This window comes from Bombina bombina, chromosome 3, assembly GCF_027579735.1.
Source record: "Bombina bombina isolate aBomBom1 chromosome 3, aBomBom1.pri, whole genome shotgun sequence".
In the NCBI taxonomy this organism is placed as follows: Eukaryota; Metazoa; Chordata; class Amphibia; order Anura; family Bombinatoridae; genus Bombina; species Bombina bombina.
The window spans coordinates 990065711-990090404 of NC_069501.1; the positions used below are offsets into that span (position 1 = coordinate 990065711).

Here is a 24694-nt window from a genome sequence, read left to right on the forward strand (position 1 = left end):
TTAAATATCTTCAGACAACATCTTCGCACATCCTCCTGATGTACAAGGCAAAGAATGATTGGGGGATTGTGGGAAGTGTGGGGATACTTAAAGCTTTGCTGGGGTGTTCTTTGTCTCCTCCTGGTGGCCAGGAGTTGAATTCCCACTAGTAATTGGAATTGATTTGTGAAATCTCCAAGCCATTGGAAAGAAATAAGCCTATGAGCCTACCTAGGTTTAGACTTCAACAAAGAATACCCAGAGAACAACGCAAATTTTATGATAAAAGTAAATTGGAAAGTTTAAAATTGCATGCCCTATCTGAATCATGAAAGTTTAATCAACTTTACTGTCCCTTTAATAGAAGAGAGCTGAAAAGCAGGAATATTACTGCTTTCCCACATTGAAATGAAATCTTATGCCAATGCTAAAGTTTAAGTGCCATGGAATTGCTCTAGTTTTTCTTAAAATATATATGATAAATAAAAATGTCTACAGGAGCTTGGATGTAACTCTCTCAATTGGTTAAAGGACCATTAAACACTTTGAGATGTAATATAAAATGATAAATTGTATATACAAACGATTAATTAATGCTATTGTATCCTGTTTACTTAGTTTTTCTACAAAGAACAAAAAAGAGAAGGGTGCTCATATTTTTGTTTTTAATAAAGTAAATATACTCTTTATTTTGGGGCAACTGTGTGACATTTTTTAAATTAACCAGAGGTCTGACTGAGGTAGCATTAACCAGCCACTTGTAATAGCTGGTTATTTAATGTGCACCTGTAAACTGGCCCATTTTCCCCTTTACAGGTGCACGTTAAATTAGCGCTTCACTTGAAATCTAGCCCTTTATGTTAGATGTATATGAAGTATCATCTTTCTAACATCTCACATGATTCAGTGCAATAAAAACAAAAGTTAAGCTTACCTGATAAATAAAAAAATATATATATGGTGGCGAGAGTCCACGAGCCATTACCTGTGTGATTCAACTCTATAGCCACTAGAAAGAGGCAGAAATACCCAACAATCCACATGCTTTTAATCCCTTTCACCTCTCTGGTATCCCAGTCTAATGAATAGCCAAGAAAAGGAGAAAAATAGAGAAGAAAGGAGAAAAATAGAGAAGAAAGGAGAAAAATAGAGAAGAAAGGAGAAAAATAGAGAAGAAAGGACAAAACAAGGCAAAAATACAAAATGATACCAACTGGAAAAATATAATAGGGCGGTTTTCATGGACTCATCCCCATGAAATAAATTTAAATTCAGGTAAGCATACAGTTTTCTTTTATATGGTGGTGAGTGTCCACAAGCCATTACCTGTGGGATCGAATAGCCAAGTTGTGCAGTCCATGAGAAAATGGGTGGGACAAAATTAAGGCAAGCACCCGTTTCCTACCACTAAGGCTGTAGTAGTTTCCTGAACAAGCTATCACAAAAGAAAAGTTAGAAAAGAAGACCAAATTGCTGCAAAACATCTACATAGCAGAAGCCACACTTTAAAAGGCCCATAAAGTAGAACTTAATCTAGTAGAACAGGATGGAAAAAGTCTGGAAGAAAATGTCCTACTTCCAATAAGAGCTTTAACCATAAAAAGTTAAAATAACAACTGTATGTTCTCAAACTCATACGTGGAATAGATAAATCTTATATAGCATAAGGATACATTTTAATTATGCTTTAAAAATGTAAATAGAACAAAGAAAGTAAATTACAATGTCCTTACTGGAAACCTAAGAGAATATGATCAGGAATCTCAAGAAAAGACACACAAACATGACACTCTGCTGGTGAAAATATTGTCAAAGAAAACAATTTTCAAAACAAGCTGAATGCATAAACTATTCATAGGCTTAAAACAAATAAGGTTCTCAGAATGAGAAAACCCTTCAACTATTAGGCTTACATTGACTAAAAAGAGAAAAAGATGTGAATGTAAAATATATATAAGAAACTTGTAGATAATGTTTAACTAAAATATTTTGTAAGAATTGAAAAATTCTGCAAGACACTGCTAAAAAAACAAGTTAAACACACCAGGAAAGCAGACATGAGCAGTATTAGGAAAAGGAGGGTGGTCCAATGGCACTGCTGATATGTACATATGACTGCACCCTAAATAAAGTAGCAGCTAATTAGCATAATACAAAAGAGGGGAGGAGGTGCTGTATATTGAAAAATAGTTTCAAAAAGAAAAAGAATGGAGAGAACCATTCAAGAATATACACATAGCACTCAATGTAGTAACATATAGGTCATATTAAGTACATGGGTACAGAAATGATTAAAACATAGCTTTTATTCAAACACAAAAAGAATTAAAATCTTGGGATGTGCAATTAAAAATATACAGATTAGACCTGACTACCAGTTCTATATAATGTACCAGGTTCAAGTAAATAGTTCAGTCAGTATGATTGGTGCACACAGTTGTAGAGTACTGCAGATTAAATAACAATTCTCATCTAAATAGCTGATTATTTATAGACCCTATGTATTGAATGGAACAAAGGGTTCAATGATAATAAGAGAGAGTACTCTAATATTATCAACCTTTTAATGTGAGTAAATGTGCTATATCTTAACACTTAGGTAGCCTACCAGGGAGTACAGTTTTACCGGGTCTAGTAACTACCTGGTGTCCCATACATATGGAGATAAATACCGGTAACTATATCAAGTAGATAGCATCAGAGTAATAATATACAGAGATATGTGTGTGCCATCCGGAGATCTCTAAAATTTATACTGCAGGAGATACACTAAGGCTTGTAATAGAAATATAACAACTAAGATTGTTAATTACGGTGCATACAATCAAATAAACGGATATGTTATAGACAGAGCTAAAAAGTTAGAGTGTTAAATAAGGTGCCACCTACACAGTGGATTACAAAGTAAGTCTGCTTGTACAGATCCGATTACACTAACTGCCAAAAAAAAAGAATTAAAACAGGTACATAGTTAAATAACCATATCAGAGCTAGAAGTATGCATAGTAGTATAGTCTGACTCTAACTGACCTAACAAACAGCTCCCAGACTCCTCACCAGTTACTTGAACCTGGTACATTATATAGAACTGGTAGTCAGGTCTAATCTGTATATTTTTAATTGCACATCCCAAGATTTTAATTCTTTTTGCGTTTGAATAAAAGCTATGCTTTAATGTTTAATTTGGCATTTGATCCTTAAGTTCCATTTCTGTACCCATGTTCTTAATATGACCTATATGAGCAGTATTAAATTTCTGATCATGAGAAATTATCTCTTCTTCAGAAGACAAGTCAAAGGAGAATATGGCTCTATAAGGCATCAAAAACTGGAGTGATCCTTTAAAGTGAATGTCAATTTTGATGCTAAAGTGCCCAGTTTTTAAAAATTTGATTAAAAACAGGGGCACTTTAATTCATCAAAATTTACATTTCACTCCTGTTGAGAAAAAAAACAAAAACTTACCTTTTAATCTTCACAGCAGCTCCAGCTTCTTCCACCCGTCGCAAAGCCTCTTCCTGGGTCTAAAATGAGGAATCCGGCTTCCTCCAATCACGGCATTAAATCAGACACCGATTCCCCCGGGGGGAAGCCGTGATTGGAAGATGACCTATCCATCAATTCAGACGTCAGAATTGACTTGCAACGACCGGAGGAAGCTGGAGCTGCTGTGAAGTTCAAAAGGTAAGTTTTTTTTCTCAACAGGAGTGAAATGTAAATTTTGATGAATTAAAGTGCCCCTGTTTTTAATTGAATATTTAAAAAACGGGCACTTTAGCATCAAAATTGACATTCACTTTAAGAATCAGCAAAAAATGGATAATATAAATGTGGGATGAGTACATAATAAATTCTTGTGTGCTTACTTGGTGGAGACATTGTTGCCAAAACTTCAGTACCTGTTGAGCACACTATATATTTAAATCCTGGAGCAAAGACTGAAGTACTCACTTGTATATTAGAAATAAAGGAAAGACTGAAAGCTTTATAGAAAACGGTTTGGACAGAATGCGTAATGTGATCTATACAGACATTGCAAAGTTAAAATTGCAAAATAGACCTTTAATTAGAGGAAATAAAAGATCAGTGGCTCTAATCTCTAAAAGATCTATATTTATCCATCTATATATAAAAAACACAACAGTAAATAGGTAATGTTGAAAGTATGTATCTGAGACTGTAAAAAATAATAATAATCTGAGAATAAAACGGAGCAAGGAATAAGGCCCCGCTTGTCATATTATATAAAATTATTAAATAATAAAGACTTGCATATAAAATCTATTTCACTAAATAGAAAATGCAGGTAAAAATACAGGTTGTTGGTATTCAAATATTACAGTTGCTACAGCTCTCAAAATACTGTAAAAAAAATTTGGGAAATAGTATGGCAGGAAAGTTAAGCGCTGCGCTGCCACACAACCACCTATAAAGGTAATAAACTCAGAAAGGAGGCTAACTAGCATCAGACGTGCAACTCAGTAGCATGAACTGGGAAAAGAATTGTGAAAATAATTAACTACTGCGCACTACTGAAACTTAAAGAATGTAACCATAGTGCTAATAAGAAGAAATAGAAAGAAAAAAAAAACACAGTAGAATATGAGCGTGTAAAAAACATGCAAGAGAAAACAAGAATAAAAATATGTGAAAATAAAATTCACAAAGAGGGTCCACATATACTCAATGAAATGTCCCTACATACACCAGACTAACAAACATAATTTTGAAATAAAGCGGTATTGTCAGAAATAAATGTGTACTCTTGCTATGAATTACCTTAGAAATACATACCTGCTAATAGCCTGGGGGCTATGTGAGTGCATGAAAATGTTTTTTCTTACCTTAAGATGCACCCACTCTATTGTGCTCACAGCTGCAGAGAAGATGGTTTCCAGTAGAGTGCCCATAGAGTGCTGTGCAAGCAACAGCAGATGATATCCCAAATGAGTACAAACAATAACTTGACCGTAGGAGGCTAAGGAACAAGTCCCTGCGACACCTGAGGCAAGCTTGTGACTAACTCCCAGAGGGTGTTTTTCTGTCACTGTCCAGTGCTCCGTGGTCTTCTATCTTGTGTTCATGGCTCTGTGAGGTGAAAACAGGTCTCACATAGATCTGAGAACCCTTTACAACAAAGAATCTGGAGCATCTCTATTCTTCACCTTCCTCCTGTGAAGGCAAAGATTAACACTGGGATACAAGAGTGGTAAAAGGGATTAATAGCTTGTCAAATGTTGGGTATCTTCGCCTCCTTCTAGTGGCCATGAGTTCAATCCCACAGGTAATGGCTTGTGGACTCTCAGCACTTTATGAAAGAAAAACTTTTTACTACAGCTACATATCAAGCTGGGTTCAATAACAGTATTTGTGTCAATTTTAAACCAATAATTTAAATAGAACTATAATTCTAACGGAAACTGGAATACATTTACTTAAAGAGATTTAGTTTTTTTTTACCTATTGCTAGGAACAGGTCGTTGACATTCATAGCAGTTTTTGCAGAGGTTTCCATAAATAGTAGACTGTTATCATCTGCATAGGCCTGGGCTTCCTGCAAGTTAAAAGGAAAACAGTAAATCATTCATGTTTCCAAATCCAAGTAAACAGGAAAGTAGATTGCATTCTGGCTGGTTGTCAAACAGATTCATAGTCATCAATCAATTAAATCATCACTTGTAGGAGGGACATATTCAGGAAATAATGGGAAATATGGTCTCATGCTGTCTTCCAGCTAGTAGAAAGTCTTTGTTTCACCTCACCTTTGTAATAAATATATACCTCTCTTTTATATAAGTAGGAGATCACACAAAACCAAGAAAGGATGATTTTAGGTTAAAATGATCAAAAACCTGACAGTATCGTGAGAAATTACATAAAATGTTTGTTTTTGTTTTTTTAGCATTATTTGCAATCTATGTGTGTGTGTTCCTCACATCCAGAACCCTTCATTGCTAGATAAAAAGTTTTAAAGATAAAATTTGCCCTTGGAGAGAGATGAGAAAGTGAATTGTATCATAAAAAAGCTAGTTATATGTCGCTAGTTTGGGCATGGAAAAAATGCTTTACTTTCCAATACATCATTTTTTACAAACTTGTAGTAGAAACATATTCAGGACTAGTGGACATAGTGTTCAATGTCTCACTTTGGTTTTTTTTAGAAATAAAATTCTATTGAATGCTAATAATATACTTTGTCAGTTATGTTTTTACCCGCTAAACCAGTTTCTACTTTTACGACCAATAAGCTAAAGCGTCAGGTACTTATGACCGATTTAAAGGGACATGAAACCAAAATATTCTCTTTCATAATTCAGATAGAGAATACAATTATAAACATTCCAATTTACTGCTATTATTTAACCCTTTCACTACCGGGACTTTCAGACAAAAACTTGCCCAAAATACCAGAGCATTTTTAGTATTTTTGCCATCACTTCATTTAAACAGATTCATTTACCTATCAAATCTATATATATATTTTTAAGTAGACAACCCAAGGTACTGATCTAGGCCCATTTTGATATATTTCATGCCACCATTTCACCGCCAAATGCCATCAAATTTAAAAAAAAAAAATTAGTACTTTAACAAACTTTGGGTTTCTCACAGAAATTATTTACATATTGCTTGTGCAACCATGGCACAAATGTTTGTAAAAGTTTCTCTGGGATATTTATATATTTATTTTAGATTTTCTGCAGTGTAGGCTCCCCCTTACCCCCACCTTCCTGATCCCCCAAACAGCTCTCTAAACCTACCCTGCCCTAACAACTGCCGCCATCTTAGGTACTGGCAGATGTCTGCCAGTACCTAAAAAACGTGTTGTTTTTTGGCAATTTTTTTTTATATATATTTATATTTTTGTTGGCTTTTCATAAGCGTATTGTGCCCCCCAACCACGATCTTTACCTTAGAGCCCCCACACCCCATTTTCTGTAGTGTAGCTGCCCCATCCCTCCCTGTCCCTTTTCTTGAATTTTTGAGCAGCATAGGGCCCCTCCCACTTCCTCCCACCTCCCCTGCTGGGCCGCCCACCCGTCCCCAGACTTCCTCCCACACCTCCCGCCGGCTCCAGCAGAAGATCTTTATAGACGGTGACATACACACAGTGTTACCGTCTGTAACGATCAGGCATTTGCCCTTAAATGGAGGCGGAGCACCGATCAAGCTCCGGCTCCATATGCGGGAGATGCCTCAAGCTACAGGAGCTCCAGATCTCGGCTGTAATTTAACGGCCGAGATTGCTGGAGCCTCCTGAATCAACGAAGTATATATACGTGGTGCAGTACGATAGCCAAAGTACTGCACGACGTATATATACACGTCACTTTGCTTTATTCTTCAGATATCCTTTATTTAAGAAATACCAATGCACATGGGTGAGCCAATCACACAAGGCATCTATGTGCAGCCACCAAATCAGTAGCTATTGAGCCTTTTTAAATATGATTTTAAACAAAGGATATCAAAAGAATGAAGCAAATTAGATAATAGAAGTAAATTGGAAAGTTGTTTAAAATTGGAATCAAGGCAGATGCACAAGCAATTGCTTGTACAAAGTTAAATGTAGGCATTGTATGCTGCCTCCCTTGATGGAGGGCTGACAGGTTCCCTGGTGGGAAATCTTGTGCATGCACAGTTTAATAAATGGGCACCATTTATCTAATATACTCTGGATTATTTCTTGTGTGGTGTTGTAGGTATTCTATAATATATGTGCTGGTCTAACTGCATACATATCTGTGATCACTAAATGGTAGTGTAGGAAGAGCATTGTGTTTAGCTTCCATAGCAACCTTTGATGTGGCTATGGATTATGCTTTGTGCAGGAGTGTTCTTATTTTTACTATTTGAGCACAGAGAGTACATCATTTAAATAATTTTTGATAAACATTAAAATGTATGGAAATTCTGAAATTATTAACTCTCCCCAGAATTTTAGAGAATGTGTATATTTTCACTGGTTAGAATACGTCAGAACCTGATGACCCAGTTATATTGATATTTTTAGAAATAATGAAATAATGATGACCAACACCCATTCTAAGAAGTCAATGCAACATGTTTTGTAAGGAGACAGTAGCAGAGAAATTAGAGGCAAAATAATGATTCAGCAGATTCAGCCACAGGTGTGACTCCTGAAGGTAAGAGATAGTTTACTACAGAATATTAAAGGACCAGTCAACACATTAGATTTGCATAATCAACAAATGCAAGATAACAAGACAATGCAATAGCACTTAGTCTGAACTTCAAATGAGTAGTAGATTTTTTAATAACAAATTTCAAAGTTATGTATATTTCCACTCCCCTTGTACCATGTGATAGCAATCAGCCAATCACAAATGCATATACGTATAGTCTGTGAATTCTTGCACATGCTCAATAGGATCTGGTGACTCAAATATTGTAAATATAAAAGACTGTGCACATTTTTTTTAATGGAAGTAAATTGTAAAGTTGTTTAAAATTACATGCTGTATCTGAATCATGAAAATTTAATTTAACCTGAGTGTCCCTTTTCAGCTCTGGTAACTTACGCTCAAGCAAGAAAACTTTACTTTTAAATTGTAATATGAATGAATTTCAATTATGAACAATTTATTCTGCAAAAATTGAGCAACATACCGCTCCACTTGTGATCTAGGCCATAATAGCTTATCTAGCCATAATAATATCCAATACCGACCATAAACTGAATACCAAAATATTAACAGCCTTATGATGTAAAGTGAGACAGTCTTTGTTTTCAAAAAAGATCCTCAACAGTGGTCCTCAAAAGGAAAGAGAAAATAACCATAGCGTAAATCTATATTTAATGTAATACAGTTCCACATTCCTATTCACGTGTCTGGGAGCTTAAAGGGACATTATACACTCATTTTTTTTTTGCATAAATGTTTTGTAGATGATCTATTTATATAGCCTATAAAGTTTTTGTTTTTTTAAATGTATAGTTTTGCTTATTTTTTAAATAACATTGCTCTGGTTTTCAGACTCCTAACCAAGCCCCAAAATTTTATGAGAATACCGTCAGAAACCTACTCCAGCTTGCTCCTGTTTGTATAAAGGGTCTTTTCATATGCAAAAGAAGTGGGAGGGGGGAGTGTCTTATTTCCCACTTGCAGTGGGCTTTCCAACTATCTTTTCAACAGAGCTAAACTGAGAGCTTCCAAGTAAGTTTTTAAACAGTTTTATACTAGATTTTTATATCAGTATCTGCACATCTTATTCTTTATAGTAGTGTCTATTACATGCAGTCATATGAAAATGAGTGTATACTGTCCCTTTAAACTAGCCCCAGTGTAAGAGCTCAAAATATACACATCTCCCGGGTAGCAGCATACAATTTATTTAAAGCATAAAAACAGACATATCACTAAGGGTTTGACAGCAGTTGAGAGCCAATACAGACTGGTCACAATGAGGGGTTGTGACGACCAAGGTTATCCAACCATGCGCCAGTCACTTGTTTGGCACAGAAAGCGTTATTAGACCCCTTCTACTGTCACAAATATGTCACAATCTAGCCACGTCAGGAAAGCTTATGACTTAGTTCAGTGGGTGCAAGGGTCAACAATACTCTTTAGTCTGTACTAGACGTAAAAGAAATGCATAAAACTCCCCTTTAATGCCACCCACACTAAACTAACTATAATATCTAGCTGCCACCACTTAAGATTATATGATATGGGAAATCTTAAGGAAACCCCAGGTTTACACATTAACTCTCAAAATACAATTTAAACCGAAAATAACCTAAAATATACAGTTCCAATACTCCAGTCTCTTTCATTAACGTGGCTCAAATATTAGACAAAGGACAAACCTTAATAAATGATTTATTATGCCAAAAATTATTATGCACAATGCATTATAAATAAAAAGTTGCTACAAATAAAATTACACACAAGCAAACAGTTTTTTGGAACTAGTTTAAGCTCCCAGACACGTGAGTAGGATCGACTCAGGTGTGGAATTGTATTACATTGTATACAGATTTACGCTATGGTTATTTTCTCTATTTTTGAAAATAAAGACTGTCTAACATTACATCAAAGGACTATTGATATTTTGGTATTCAATTTATGGATGGTATTGGATATTATTATTTGTAATTTTTAACACATTTTTATTTTCACTCATAATAGATTAATGGCTCTCTCTCTCTCAGATAAAACCTTTCCTGCGGGGGCATGTCCGTGCAACGTTCTGGATAGGACGTATTTTCTGAAGGCTCCAGAAGAATCTCTAATAATCCGCCGATTATTAGCCTTTTACAGCAAGAATAAGAACATCATATACAAATGTTTCACAGTGATAGTAACTGTGACCCCATATCTCTTAATCTTGCTGTTTATTATGAAGCTGGGGACTCAAATCGGAACAAAGGCCTAAGGCGGCGGCCTACTACCTCTAGGCTAACACCTCCCCCTCGGGAAGAGCCGGGTTATTAGTGCCGTTGGATTAGTCCAACTTACTGAATCTCTTCAAAGAATAATATTAACTGGACAGTTAACTACTACACTACCCATTATCACTTCCTAAAGTCAAGACTTCTTGAGGCGAAGCAAATATAAAATATGGCGGATACAACAGAAGGGGACTGCCCGATACACCTTGAGGACTTCCCGAAAAACTTATGTCTCTTATGAACAGGCTTATCGAGAAGGCTCCGTATGACTACCTGATAAATCGCATGATGGTGAGGGAAACGGCTGCAAAATGCGAGGAGAGACAGTCAGGGGCAACACAATATCCCGATACTGGCACTGCAGACAATACTAGAAACTCCAGCCTACCCCAGGAAAATGAATCCTCCGACCTGGAGTCTACCTGTGACCAAGAGCTAACACAAGCTTCAGACCATGGGATCGCCACAGAGGAGCACTGCTTAACAGATACAGCTCGTCAGGATCGTATGTCGGGAGCCCTGCTGGAAGAGGTTGTGCTCCATATACAGACTGCGATTGAGAAAAAAACTTGGCTTGGCTACACCGGGCGACATGTTGAGGGGAGGCAACCTGGCCGCACAACTTACCCGCCAACAGCTCACATCAGCTAGATATAAGGAATGGGGGACACTTACCGATACCCAAGCTGGTCCACGCAGTCATTCAGCTACATCATCAGACCGGCTACTTGACAACTCTGAGCCCCTGTACACTCACTGTGCAAGACAAGAGATATTGGCGCAACATCATCTGGCCCCCCGGATCGCTTTAGAAGTAAAACCCTTCAACTCCTTACTGCAGTTCACTAGAGACGCAGAGAGCCCTATGATCATAGCGCTCAGGGAAGACACGGGCTCACAGGAAGGCTCGCTGGCAGCTGATGAACTTGAATTCCGTATGATCAGCGGGTTCCCTCTCAAGAGCGTGTTAGCACGATCCTGCCTTTCCTATCTTGGAGTAACCGATACTGATTGGAGAGACTCCCAGACTATCTTTGGAAGTGCTGCACGCTCTAAAAATCCCTCAGCAGCATGGAGCGGGGGCTACTTCTGTGTCCAAAGAGGAGAGCCTGCTATTAAAACCGGAAAGAGGTAGATAAGCAAGACATTTTGAGAGTGTTATACTTTGTTATGGAGTTATGTAAATATTATAATGGGTATGCAATCGTTATATAGTTAATGGTTACACAAATTGACGTCTCTTCGTCATTTTCAAGCATAGATTTAATTTTATGTGGAGGTAACCTAATCTGCTCCAGTGCTACTTCATTATCTGTCACCCTCTAGTTAACAGTTTGCTCATAGTGTAAATGTTGCTCAGGATTCTGCGCTATTGCCAAGCCTTTGTTTCCCCATCCTGCCTTACTATTATAGAAAGGGGCTTCGCCACACAATATTGTCACCTGCATCTTAGAAATTTTGCAAGATGATGGCTTTTTATGGCTATAACCACTATTGAGCTATGGCCCCGTAATGTATAGTATGCTTACTTAATAGCTTTGCAAAGTTGCTTATACACTTCAGAGGGGGGGCATGGCCATTAATGCACTAATGTGTTCTTCTCTTAATGCTATCTTACACCATGACCCCAGTCTCCTACTTAGCAGTTAAATATATCTGACAGTTCCTTAAGGAGCACAGAATGGACCTTATTATATTGTTTTAAGAAAAATTATCTTCCTAGCATGCCCACATAAGCCGTTAAATAATATCCCCCCCCCACCAACGCACTAAGTCAAATAATCTGCCCACTAATTTATCCAGCCTCTAAGCATTGCCTTTCCTGATCCTGATGGATTGGCAGATAATCAGTTATATCAACTCAAGCATTGACGGTCCAACAGATATCTTTTATAAGTACCGCGCGCTAACCGATTGCGCCACTGGAGCACTTCCGGCAGATATCTTTTATTGACAACCTATGATTTGTTTCTGTTTGTTTTGTTCAAATTTTTGTTTTTTGTTTTAACTATATACAATCCCTACCTTTATGCTTACATTACAGCATGGAGGACCCATGAGTGGCCCGCATTGTTATTTAAAGGGACAAAAATGAGGACAACTATTTAAGATCCACAAGCATGATTTTAAAATATCAATTTGACATTGTATTGTACACTCCTATAAAAGCATGTCTACTGTATTGTATAATTCCTCAATAAAAATTGTTTATTAAAAAACAAAAAAAAAACCTCTCCTGCATCACTATCATACGTAGGTTTTCAATTAAAGGAACATGAAACCCAAATTTTTTTCTTTCATGATTCAGATAGAGCATACAATTTTAATCAACTTTTAGGTTTACTTCTATTATCAAATGTTTTATTTTCCTGGTATCCTTTGTTGAAAAGCATATCTAGATAGGGTCAGGAGCTTTGAGCTAGCTGCTGATTGGTGGCTGAACTTGTATGCCCATTTTCATTGGCTTACAAATGTGTTCAGTAAGCTCCCAGGAGTGCATTGCTGCTTCTTTAATAAGAGATACCAAGAGAATGAAGCAAAATTGATAACAGAAGTAAATTTGAAAGTTGTTTAAAAATGTATAATCTATCTGAAGCATGAAAGAAAAATTTAGGGATTTTATATCCATTTAAGCTGCACTCCCAGGCCCGCTGGTTGTTGAGAAAGTGGGAACTTCACTATACTCTTTTCCCGCTGTACTTTTTAACGCACACTCCAAATTTATTCCTTTTCTTTCTCTTCTACCAATTTATTGTCAACCTTTTCTTTGTGTGTTGCTGTTCTAGATCATTATCCGGTGTCTCTATCAATTATTTCCTAATCACCGTTAATTTGCTACCCCACTTCAAATGTTCTTATTCTTGATGATTTTAATATCACTACTGACACCTCCATTGCCCCCTGGAATGAAAGATTCTCCAGATTACTAGAAATAGAAAGGTTCAATGGTGCAATAATGCTAAGGACTATTTAAAAAATCAAGAAATAGGCTTACCATATACTGTCAACGTGTTTCGGCCCTAACCTGCACCTTTCTCAAGGCTGAGATCCCCCCGATGGTTGATATAAGATACTGCTGTGACATTGTCTGCCTGAAAACGGAGATGATACTCCATTTTCAACAGAGGCCAAACTTGAAAAGCCTGGACATTGCACAGAGTTTCAGAACATTGATTGGTAACCTCGCCTCCTGAGGATTAACATAACCATGTTTTCTGTGCAAAACTGGGACATGGTTAATAAAGGGATATTCTATCTTTTTAAAAAATAAAAAAAATGTAGTTGACTGTCCCTTTAAATCTATTGTGCACATAAACTGACCTTGCTGAACAAAAGGCAGAATAGTCCTGATAATTTCCATTCTGAAAGATGGATTCCTTACAAACAGATTTAAGAAAAGGATTGAGCTTTTACAGGATTCCTTGGAACATTGGACAGGAAAAAAAAAAAAAAAACATCCCCTGGGAGGCCTTGTTCTGAATACAATTCACTATCCCTGAGAAACAATATTCTGAAACCAGGGATCTGGGACAGACTGAAACCAAGCCTTCTGAAAGAGGTTTAATCTGCCCCCTACCAGAACTACTGGGTTGTACCTTCATGCAGTTTTAGAAGAGGGGGAGATTTCTTACCCTGTTTAGACTTTTTCCAGTTAGCAATGGGTATCCAGACTAAACCAGAGGAACCTTGCTTTTGAACAGAGGAGCCAGTTTAATAATCTAGATTTCAACACCATATCAGCATTCCAGGATTTAAGCCACAAGGCCCTCCTGGCAAGAATTGCTAAAGACATGCTTTTAACATTAATTTTCAGAATATCAAACAAAGCATCACAAATAAAAGAATTGGCACTCTAAAGCAATCTCAATAAATTTGCACTAACAGGGTCATCAGAAAACTGCTCTGAAAGACTGGATAACCAGTAGGTAGAAGCAGCAGCCACATCAGCAATATAAATAGCAGGCCTGAGAATATAACCAGCATGTAAAAAGGCCCTTCTATGAAAGTATTCTAACTTTCTGTCTAAATGGTCCTTTAAAGAAGTACCGTCTTCCAAAGAAATAGTAATATGTTTATCCACATTGGGAACCATTTCCCATGACACTAGATTAGCAGCAGGTAAAGGATATAAACTTTAAAAACCTTGCAGAAGAATTGAAAGACATGCCTGGCTTAGACCATTCCCGAGCAATCATATCAGAGACTGTATCAGGCACAGGGAAAAAGTCAGGGAGATTAATAACAGTCCTAAAAACTGTATGTAAACAATTACAAGGTTTATCATCAGACGTTTTAGGATCTTAACCCCTAAAGTGACTAGGACCTCTTTTATAAAAGAGAACGAATATGTTCAAATATAAATAAAAAAGAGGAAACATCAGGTTCCACTTCAGAAGAGGAATCCTCATCTTCAGAGGAGAAACTTCACCATCTGAACAGACAACAGTATCCCTGGGATCAGGACACATAGCACTAGCTTATTTGAAGGCGGGAGAGCAGCTAACGTCTCAGAGATTGCAGCCTTTATGAAAGACTTCATGGCAGGAGGCACCACTTCAGCATTAACCTGTAATGAACAAAGAGAAGGTGCATTACCCAAAAAAACTGCATTAGATTGGTCTGTATGCATTAAAGGGACAGTCAAGTCCAAAAAAAAAAAACTTTCATGTTTCAAATAGGGCATGTATTTTAAACAACTTTCCAATTTACTTTTATCACTAATTTTGCTTTTTTCTCTTGGTATTCTTAATTGAAAGCTAAACCTAGGAGGTTCATATGCTAATTGAAGGCCGCCTCTAATCTAAATGCATTTTGATAGTTTTTCACCACTAGAGGGCATTAGTTCACGTGTTTCATATAGATAACATTGAGCTCATGCATGTGAATTTACCATGGAGACAGCTCTGTTTGGCTAAAATGCAAGTCTGTCGAAAGAACTGAAATAAGGGGGCAGTCTGCTGAGGTTTAGATACAAGGTAATTACACAGGTAAAACATCTATAATTATAACTGTTGGTTATGCAAAACTGGGGAATTGGTATTAAGGAATTATCTATCTTTTAAAACAACAAAAATTCTGGTGTTGACTGTCCCTTTAACAAATCTAAACATGAGCCACATAAATGAGCTGAAGAGGGCATTTCAGCTTTCTGAAACATATCAGCAGAGTATATGGAAATATGAGTATATTTGTAGATGCATAAATGGAGGCAGAGGACACGTCCCTGCGGCCAATTACAGAGGGTTTAGAAGAGATTTCCCATGAGGTGAAAACAATGCAACATAAACCATACCCCAAATACATCCCTCTGACAAGCACTGTACTCTGAGGGAAATCGGGCCTCAACATAGACTGAAAACTCCTTTTCTCTGAAGAATCACATGCACATCTTCATTCTTCAACCACCTCCAGCGGAAGAAAAATAAAGTTGGAGGTTTGTGGGAGGTGTTTAATAGAGGTTTTGGGGTTTGGGAATCTTTGCCCCCTTCTAGTGGTAGAGAAGAGTAATTCCCATGAGTAATGGATCACCAACTGTATGAAAGAAAATAAGAAACAAAGCTAGCTCCATAAGAAGAAGCAACAATTGTGGAGTGATGCAAAATGAGGAGGCCAGAAAATGAAACTATTTGCAAAATAAGATGAATTGCAGCAGATGTATCTAACTTTGAAATATATAAGCATGCCAATGCAAGTGACCGTATTTTGTTTTTACTTAATAAAACATAATAAATTATATAAATTATTATTATTATATTAAATTATATAAATTAACGGTGATAGGGAAAACAACAGGTTACAATAACCTGACAAGAAAACTTACAATCTGTACTCTGGATTGACTCTAGTAAGCATGTACTCACTTCATACTCTACCATCCGTTTGTTAGTGAGGTCGGCCTTGTTTCCAGAGAGTGCTATCACAATGTTTGGACTAGCTTGTCTTTGTAGCTCTTTGACCCATGTCTTTGCTCTGGCAAATGTCTCCTATGGTAATTGGAAAGATGCAACAATGGGCAAGGTTACTATATATCAAATGGTGGTCCAAGAGATTTGCCTAATCATAACATAAAAACTTTTTGTTGTACAAGATGATATATTGGACTTCTCCTTTCTGATCTCCTATCAGTTCTCTGCAGCTCTCCTTTGGAGAGGCACACCTGTGCGCCAGTATTTATCATAAAAATTAGTTTTTTCTTTGCGCTTCTCAATAGGAGGAGAGCGGAGGAGAACTAATGATACATTTCTCTAGTCGGATTAGTATCTGTGCCTTATTTAGCACTGAAAATAAGCAAATATTCTCCATGTCAGTCATATCTTAAGCTATAGAAATATTTATACAGCCTTTCTAGTATCGTTAACGCCCCTCTTCAACAAACTGTCATGTAAGAAAGTAGATCTACATTGTCATTGTTTTTGTGCTTCAATTTAAGCACTTATTTTATATCTTATTTTTATGCCCCAATAGAAATAATTTTTGTGCTCTGTTATATATTATATTAGCACTCCATTATATATATATTTTTATCACCCCAATATAAATTATTATTGTGCTCCAATAAACATTATTATTGCGCTTTGTTATAGATCATTTTTGCCCCTTTTAGAGCCCTCTCTTTTTGTAACATTGCTTTTACAACAGGTAGAGAATAGATTTCTAATGCTGTTATCCACAGTAGCTATGGAGAACTTTAATGCAAGAACTTGCAGGAGAACTTTTAGTCCTCTATAGGAGAATATCAATGATAATTAATGAGGAGAACTGTATGAAATAATATGAGAATTAATGTGGAGAACTATATGAAATAAGACTAAAAGGATCTAATTTAATCCTTTTTTTTTGGAGAACATGTTCTCCGAGGAGAATGGGAACAGAGTAGGAGAATTTTACAGTCTAACTTGCTCAATTTTGGGAGCATTTTTGAATGGTCAATAGGGGCATTATTTCTCATGAGAACTTTTAGGAGAAAATATAGGAGAATATGAATGATAAATTGAGCCCATTGTGTACCCTCACTGTCCTGCTGTTAGGAAACAAACCAATTTATGGATAGAACTTGTATTTTATTAAAATAAAACCACAAAAGTCTGTCTACTATGCAGTCTACATGTGTAGCTCAAATCATATGTATGACGCAGATTGTATACAAGAAATGGAAAGAAAATTAAACAAAGGTACCAATTGCAAATTACTTTATTACATTAAGAAGTTTTGAATGAGTTAAAAATATTTTTTGGGTTTACTATCCCTTTAAGTCTATACTTCCACTTTCATAATGAGAAATGCCAAGTCAAAATGGTTTACCTGGTTTGTTATGTCATATACAACAATTGCAGCCTGTGCTCCTCGATAATACATAGGTGCCAGGCTGTGATACCTCTCTTGTCCTGCTGTATCCCAAATCTCAAATTTTACTGTTGTATCATCGAGGCACACTGACTGTGTGAGAAACGCAGCTGAGGAAGCAGAAGAAGAAAAAAAAATAGTCATAAACTTAAAGGGACATAATACTCATACTACATCAGTTTCAAGTGATCTAGCATATAACTGTAAAAAGCTGACCGGAAAATATCACCTGAGCATCTCTATGTAAAAAAGGAAGATATTTTACCTCACTATCTCTTCAACTCAGCAGAGTAAGTCCTGTGTAAAAAGTTATAATTCAGCTGCTGCCCAGCTGCAGGTAAAAAAAAATGAAAAAAAAAATGAAGAAATGAACAGCAGCCAATCAGCATCAACAGTGCTGAGGTCATGAACTCTTTTACTGTGATCTCATGAGAATTGACTTAACTCTCATGAGATTTCATAGTAAACGTCCTTTAAACTGAATAGGGAAATAACATAACATGAGAGTGCACAAGGCTCAACCCTTTAGCTGTCCCGGGACAGACATACTGATTTGCTGCTTAGAAGTCCTTTACAATGGGCTGTGGCTACTGAGGAACTTTTTGAGGTAAAATATCTTTCTTTTTTACATAGAGATGTTCAGGTGATATTTTCTAGTCAGCTTTTTACAGCTATGCTGCATCGCTTTCAAGTGTTTCAACATTTGGGTATTATGGCCCTTTAAAGGGACACTGAATCCAAATTATTTATTTCTTGATTCAGAAGGAGCATGAAATTTTAAGCAACTTTCTAATTCACTCCTATTATCAAATTTTCTTCACTCTCTTGGTATCTTTATTTGAAATGCAAGAATGTAAGTTTAGAAGCTGGCCCATTTTTGGTGAACAACCTGGGTTGTTCTTTATTGACACCAATAAAGTACTGTCCGGAGCCTGAACCAAAAAAAGCTTAGATGCCTTCTTTTTCAAATAAAGATAGCAAGAGAACGAAGAAAATTTGATAATAGGAGTAAATTAGGAAGTTGCTTAAAATTGCTTGCTCTATCTGAATCACAAAAGAAAAAATTTGGCTTCAGTGTCCCTTTAATGTAGCACCATAAAGCATCAGACATCTCACCACTAAACCTGCATTTATGTGACAGTTTGATATAAAATCTTCACAAAAGTTAGTTACCCCAATTTCATATAGGGTTAAATAATCAGATTACAAAAACATTGCATTCTCACTGCTGTGACACTTCTGCAGACTACCCTCCTTCAGACAAATTAGTGTCCAACAACATATAACAATATATAAAAAAAATGGAAATATCAAAGAAATTAAACCAAATATGCAGCAACATCTGTATCTGAACTCATACCCCAAAACACTAGTTATTTGTTGAATTTAACTGATACAAAAATACAATGAAACAGTAAAAGTGGCATGTGCAAAAGGTAGGTCATTCTTCCAGCCTCAAAATGCTTTTTGTAGCCAGCGAACAGTATTTTAAGATTTTAGCACTTTTTTTTGGGTCTGAGGAACCAAAGGACTCTGCAACATTTACCTTCCAGTCATGACTGCGAAGAAACCACAGTAGTTTTTCTGCATGAGCAGTAGCCAAAAGGTAAAGATGGCACCTGAACCAAAATATTGTCCAGGTAAGATGCAACAGCTACACACTGAGCTCTGATAACAGAGAGCAACATCCAAAGAACTTTGGTAAAAATCTTGGGAGCCGTCACTAAACCAAAAGGAAAGGCTACAAACTGGCAATGCCTGTCCATAAAAGCAAAACTATTGAACTGATAATGCTACATGTGAATAGGAATGTGAAGGTAACATTCTTTAAATATAAAGTCAGTGTTCTCCCCATGATCTTTTTAGCAGGTGCACCACCCAGCTGATTTTTGCAATGTATTTGGAGCACCACAGTCCTAAACAAACTTCCCAAACTTATTGTGCCAATATTTAAGTCTTACAGACCTAAAAAAACATAATTTATGCTTACCTGATAAATTTATTTCTCTTGTGATGTATCGAGTCCACGGATTCATCCTTACTTGGGGGACATTCCCCTCCCCCACAGGAAGTGGCAGAGAGAGCCCCCACAGCAGAGCTGCCCATACAGCTCCCCCCTTAGCTCCACCACCCAGTCAATTGACCAAAGGCTAGGAAGAAAAAGGAGAAACTATAGGGTGCAGTGGTGACAAAGTTTAAAAATAAAAATTATATATGCCTGTCTTAATAAACAGGGCGGGCCGTGGACTCAATACATCACAAGAGAAATAAATTTATCAGGTAAGCATAAATTATCTTTTCTCTTGTAAGATGTATCGAGTCCACGGATTCATCCTTACTTGTGGGATACCAATACCAAAGCTTTAGGACACGGATGAATGGAGAGACAAGACAGGGATCTTAAATGGAAGGCACCACTGCTTGTAGAACATTTCTCCCAAAAATAGCCTCCGAAGAAGCAAAAAGTATCAAATTTGGAAAATGTATGAAACGAAGACCAAGTCGCCGCATTACAAATCTGTTTAACAGAAGCCTCGTTTTTAAAAGCCATGTGGAAGCCACAGCTCTAGTAGAATGAGCAGTAATTCTTTCAGGAGACTGTTGGCCAGCAGTCTCATAAGTCAAACGGATGATGCTTTTCAGCCAAAAGGAAAGAGAGGTAGCCGTAGCCTTCTGACCTCTCCGCTTACCAGAATAAACAACAAACAATGAAGATGTTTGACGGAAATCTTTAGTTGCTTGTAAGTAGAACTTTAAAGCACGAACCACATCAAGATTGTGTAACAGACGTTCCTTCTTTGAAGAAGGATTAGGACACAGTGAAGGAACAACAATCTCTTGATTGATATTCTTATAAGAAACAACCTTAGGAAGAAACCCAGGTTTGGTACGCAAAACCACCTTATCTGCATGGAAAATAAGATAACATAATTTATGTAAGAACTTACCTGATAAATTCATTTCTTTCATATTAGCAAGAGTCCATGAGCTAGTGACGTATGGGATATACATTCCTACCAGGAGGGGCAAAGTTTCCCAAACCTTAAAATGCCTATAAATACACCCCTCACCACACCCACAATTCAGTTTAACGAATAACCAAGAAGTGGGGTGATAAGAAAAAAGTGCGAAAGCATATAAAATAAGGAATTGGAATAATTGTGCTTTATACAAAAAAATCAAAACCACCACAAAAAAGGGCGGGCCTCATGGACTCTTGCTAATATGAAAGAAATGAATTTATCAGGTAAGTTCTTACATAAATTATGTTTTCTTTCATGTAATTAGCAAGAGTCCATGAGCTAGTGACGTATGGGATAATGATTACCCAAGATGTGGATCTTTCCACACAAGAGTCACTAGAGAGGGAGGGATAAAATAAAGACAGCCAATTCCTGCTGAAAATAATCCACACCCAGAATAAAATTTTTAATGAAAAAACATAAGCAGAAGATTCAAACTGAAACCACTGCCTGAAGTACGTTTCTACCAAAAACTGCTTCAGAAGAAGAAAACACATCAAAATGGTAGAATTTAGTAAAAGTATGCAAAGAGGACCAAGTTGCTGGTTTGCAAATCTGATCAACCGAAGCTTCATTCTTAAACGCCCAGGAAGTAGAAACTAACCTAGTAGAATGAGCTGTAATCCTTTGAGGCGGAGTGTTACCCGACTCAACATAGGCATGATGAAATAAAGATTTCAACCAAGATGCCAAAGAAATGGCAGAAGCTTTCTGATCTTTTCTAGAACCGGAAAAGATGACAAATAGACTAGAAGTCTTTCGGAAAGACTTAATAGCTTCAACATAATATTACAAAGCTCTAACAGCATCCAAAGAATGCAATGATTTCTCCTTAGAATTCATAGGATTAGGACATAATGAAGGAACCACAATTTCTCTACTAATGTTGTTAGAATTCACAACCTTAGGTAAAAAATTCAAAAGAAATTCGCAGCACCGCCTTATCCTGATGCAAAATCAGAAAAGGAGACTCACAAAAAAGAGTAGATAATTCAGAGACTCTTCTGGCAGAAGAGATGGCCAAAAGAAACAAAACTTTCCAAGAAAGTAATATAATGACCAAAGAATGCATGGGTTCAAAAGGAGGAGCTTGAAGAGCCCCCGGAACCAAATTCAAACTCCAAGGAGGAGAAATTGACTTAATGACAGGTTTTATACGAACCAAAACTTGTACAAAACAATGAATATCAGGAAGATTAGCAATCCTTCTGTGAAAAAGAACAGAAAGAGCAGAGATTTGTCTTTCAAGAAACTTGCGGACAAACCTTTATCTAAACCATCCTGAAGAAATATAAATCTTCCAGACTCTATAATATATCTCTCTAGATACAGATTTACGAGCCTGTCACATAGTATCAATCACAGAGTCAGAGAAACCTCTTTGACCAAGAATCAAGCGTTCAAACTCCACACCTTAAAATTAAGGTTTTGAGATCCTGATGGAAAAAAGAACCTTGAGACAGAAAGACTGGTCTTAACGGAAGATTCCACAGCTGGTAAGAGGCCATCCGGACAAGATCCGCATACCAAAACCTGTGAGGCCATGCTGGAACTACCAGCAGGACAAACGAGCATTCCTTAGAATATTGGAGAATACTCTTGGAAGAAGAACTAGAGGCGGAAAGATATAGGCAGGATGACACTTTTAAGGAAGAGATAATGCATCCACTGCCGCCGCCCGAGGATCCCTGGATCCGGACAGATACCAGGGAAGTTTCTTGTTTAGATGAGAAGCCATCAGATCTATTTCTGGGAGTTCCCACATTTGAACAATCTGAGGAAATACCTCTGGGTGAAGACCATTCGCCCAGGTGCAACGTTTGGCGACTGAGATAATCCGCTTTCCAATTGTCCATACCTGGGATATGAACCGCAGAGATTAGACAGGAGCTGGATTCCGCCCAAACCAAAATTCGAGATACTTCTTTCATAGCCAGAGGACTGTGAGTCCCTCCTTGATGATTGATGTATGCCACAGTTGTGACATTGTCTATCTGAAAACAAATGAACAACTCTCTCTTCAGAAGAGGCCAAGACTGAAGAGCTCTGAAATTGCACGGGGTTCCAAAATATTGATCGGAAATCTCACCTCCTGAGATTCCCAAACCCCTTGTGCCGTCAGATACCCCCACACAGCTCCCCAACCTGTAAGACTTGCATCTGTTGAGATTATAGTCCAGGTCGGAAGAACAAAGAAGCCCCCTGAACTAAACGATGGTGATCTGTCCACCATGTCAGAGAGTGTCGTATAATCGGTTTAAAGATATTAAGTGAGATATCTTTGAGTAATCCCTGCACCATTGGTTCAGCATACAGAGCTGAAGAGGTCGCATGTGAAAACGAGCAAAGGAGATCGCATCTGATGCGGCAGTCCTAAGACCTAAAATTTCCATGCATAAGGCTACCAAAGGGAATGATTGTGACTGAAGGTTTTGACAAGCTGAAATCAATGTTAAACTTCTCTTGTCTGACAAGGACAGAGTCATAGACACTGAATCTATTCTAGAAACCTAAAAAGGTTACCCTTGTCTGAGGAATCAATGAACTGATTGGTAAATTGATCCTCCAACCATGAACTTGAAGAAACAACACAAGTCGATTCATATGAAATTCTTCGAAAATGAGAAGACTGAGCAAGTACCCAGATATCGTCCAATAAGGAAATACCAAAACCCTGTTCTCTGATTACAGAAAGAAGGGCACCGAGAATCTTTGAAAAAAATTCTTGGAACTGAGGCTAGGCCAAACGGTAGAGCCACAAAACTGGTAATGCTTGTCTAAAAAGAGAATCTCAGACACTAAAAGTGATCAGGATGAATCGGAATATGCAGATACACATCCTGTAAATCTATTGTAGACATATAATGCCCTTGCTAAACAAAAGGCAGGACAGTCCTACAGAAACTGAATGTTGGTATCCTTACATAACGATTCAATATTGATAGATCCGGAACTGGTCTGAAGGAATTGACCTTCTTTGGTACAATGAAGAGATAAAATAAAACCCCAGCCCCTGTTCCAGAACTGGAACTGGCATAATTACTCCAGCCAACTCTAGATCTGAAACACATTTCAGAAATGCTGAGCCTTTGCCGTGTTAACTGGGACACGGGAAAGAAAAAAATCTCTTAGCAGGAGGCCTTAACTGAAGCCAATGCTGTACCTTTCTGAAACAATGTTCTAAAACCAGAAATTGAGAACGGAATTGATCAAAATTTCTTTGAAGAAAACGTAATCTGCCCCATACCAGCTGAGCTGGAATAAGGTCCGGACCTTCATGGGTACTTAGGAGCTGGCTATAGGTTTTCTATAAGGCTTGGATATATTCCAAACTGGAAATAGTTTCCAAACTGATACCGCTCCTGAGGATGAAGGATCAGGCTTTTGTTCCTTATTGTGAGGAAAGGAACGAAAAATGATTATTAGACCTAAATTTACCTTAGATTTTTTATCCTTTGGTAAAAAAGTTCCCTTCCTTCCAGAAACAGTTGAAATAATAATTACCCTGGAAAGAAAAGGAAAGCAAAGTTGACTTAGAAGACATATCAGCATTCCAAGTTTAATCCATAAAGCTTTTCTAGCTAAAATAGCTAGAGACATATACCTGACATCAACACTAATGATATCAAAAGATGGTATCACCAATAAAATTATTAGCATGTTATAGAATAATAATAATGCTATAAAATTATGATCTGTTACTTGTTGCGCTAAAGCTTCTAACCAAAAAGTTGAAGCTGCAGCAACATCCGCTAAAAATATAGCAGGTCTAAGAAGATTACCTGAACATAAGTAAGCTTTTCTTAGAAAGGATTCAATTTCCTATCTAAAGGATCCTTAAAATGAATTACTATCTACCGTAGGAATAGTAGCACATTTAGCAGGAGTAGAGACAGCCCCATAACCTTAGGGATTTTGTCCCAAAAAAACT

General features: G+C 37.1%; 1 protein-coding gene across 1 annotated transcript in view; it reads right to left on the minus strand.

The window, feature by feature from the left end:
• The window catches only part of RAB5B (RAB5B, member RAS oncogene family), a 223186-nt gene that overhangs the window by 124428 nt on the left and 74064 nt on the right, over nucleotides 1-24694 (minus strand). Inside the window, exons 3-5 of the mRNA XM_053708118.1 lie at nucleotides 17699-17850; nucleotides 16258-16380; nucleotides 5440-5533 (exon numbers count right to left, since the gene is read on the minus strand). Of these exons, the coding sequence (XP_053564093.1) occupies nucleotides 5440-5533; nucleotides 16258-16380; nucleotides 17699-17850 (369 nt within the window). The remainder of the gene's footprint in view (nucleotides 1-5439; nucleotides 5534-16257; nucleotides 16381-17698; nucleotides 17851-24694) is intronic.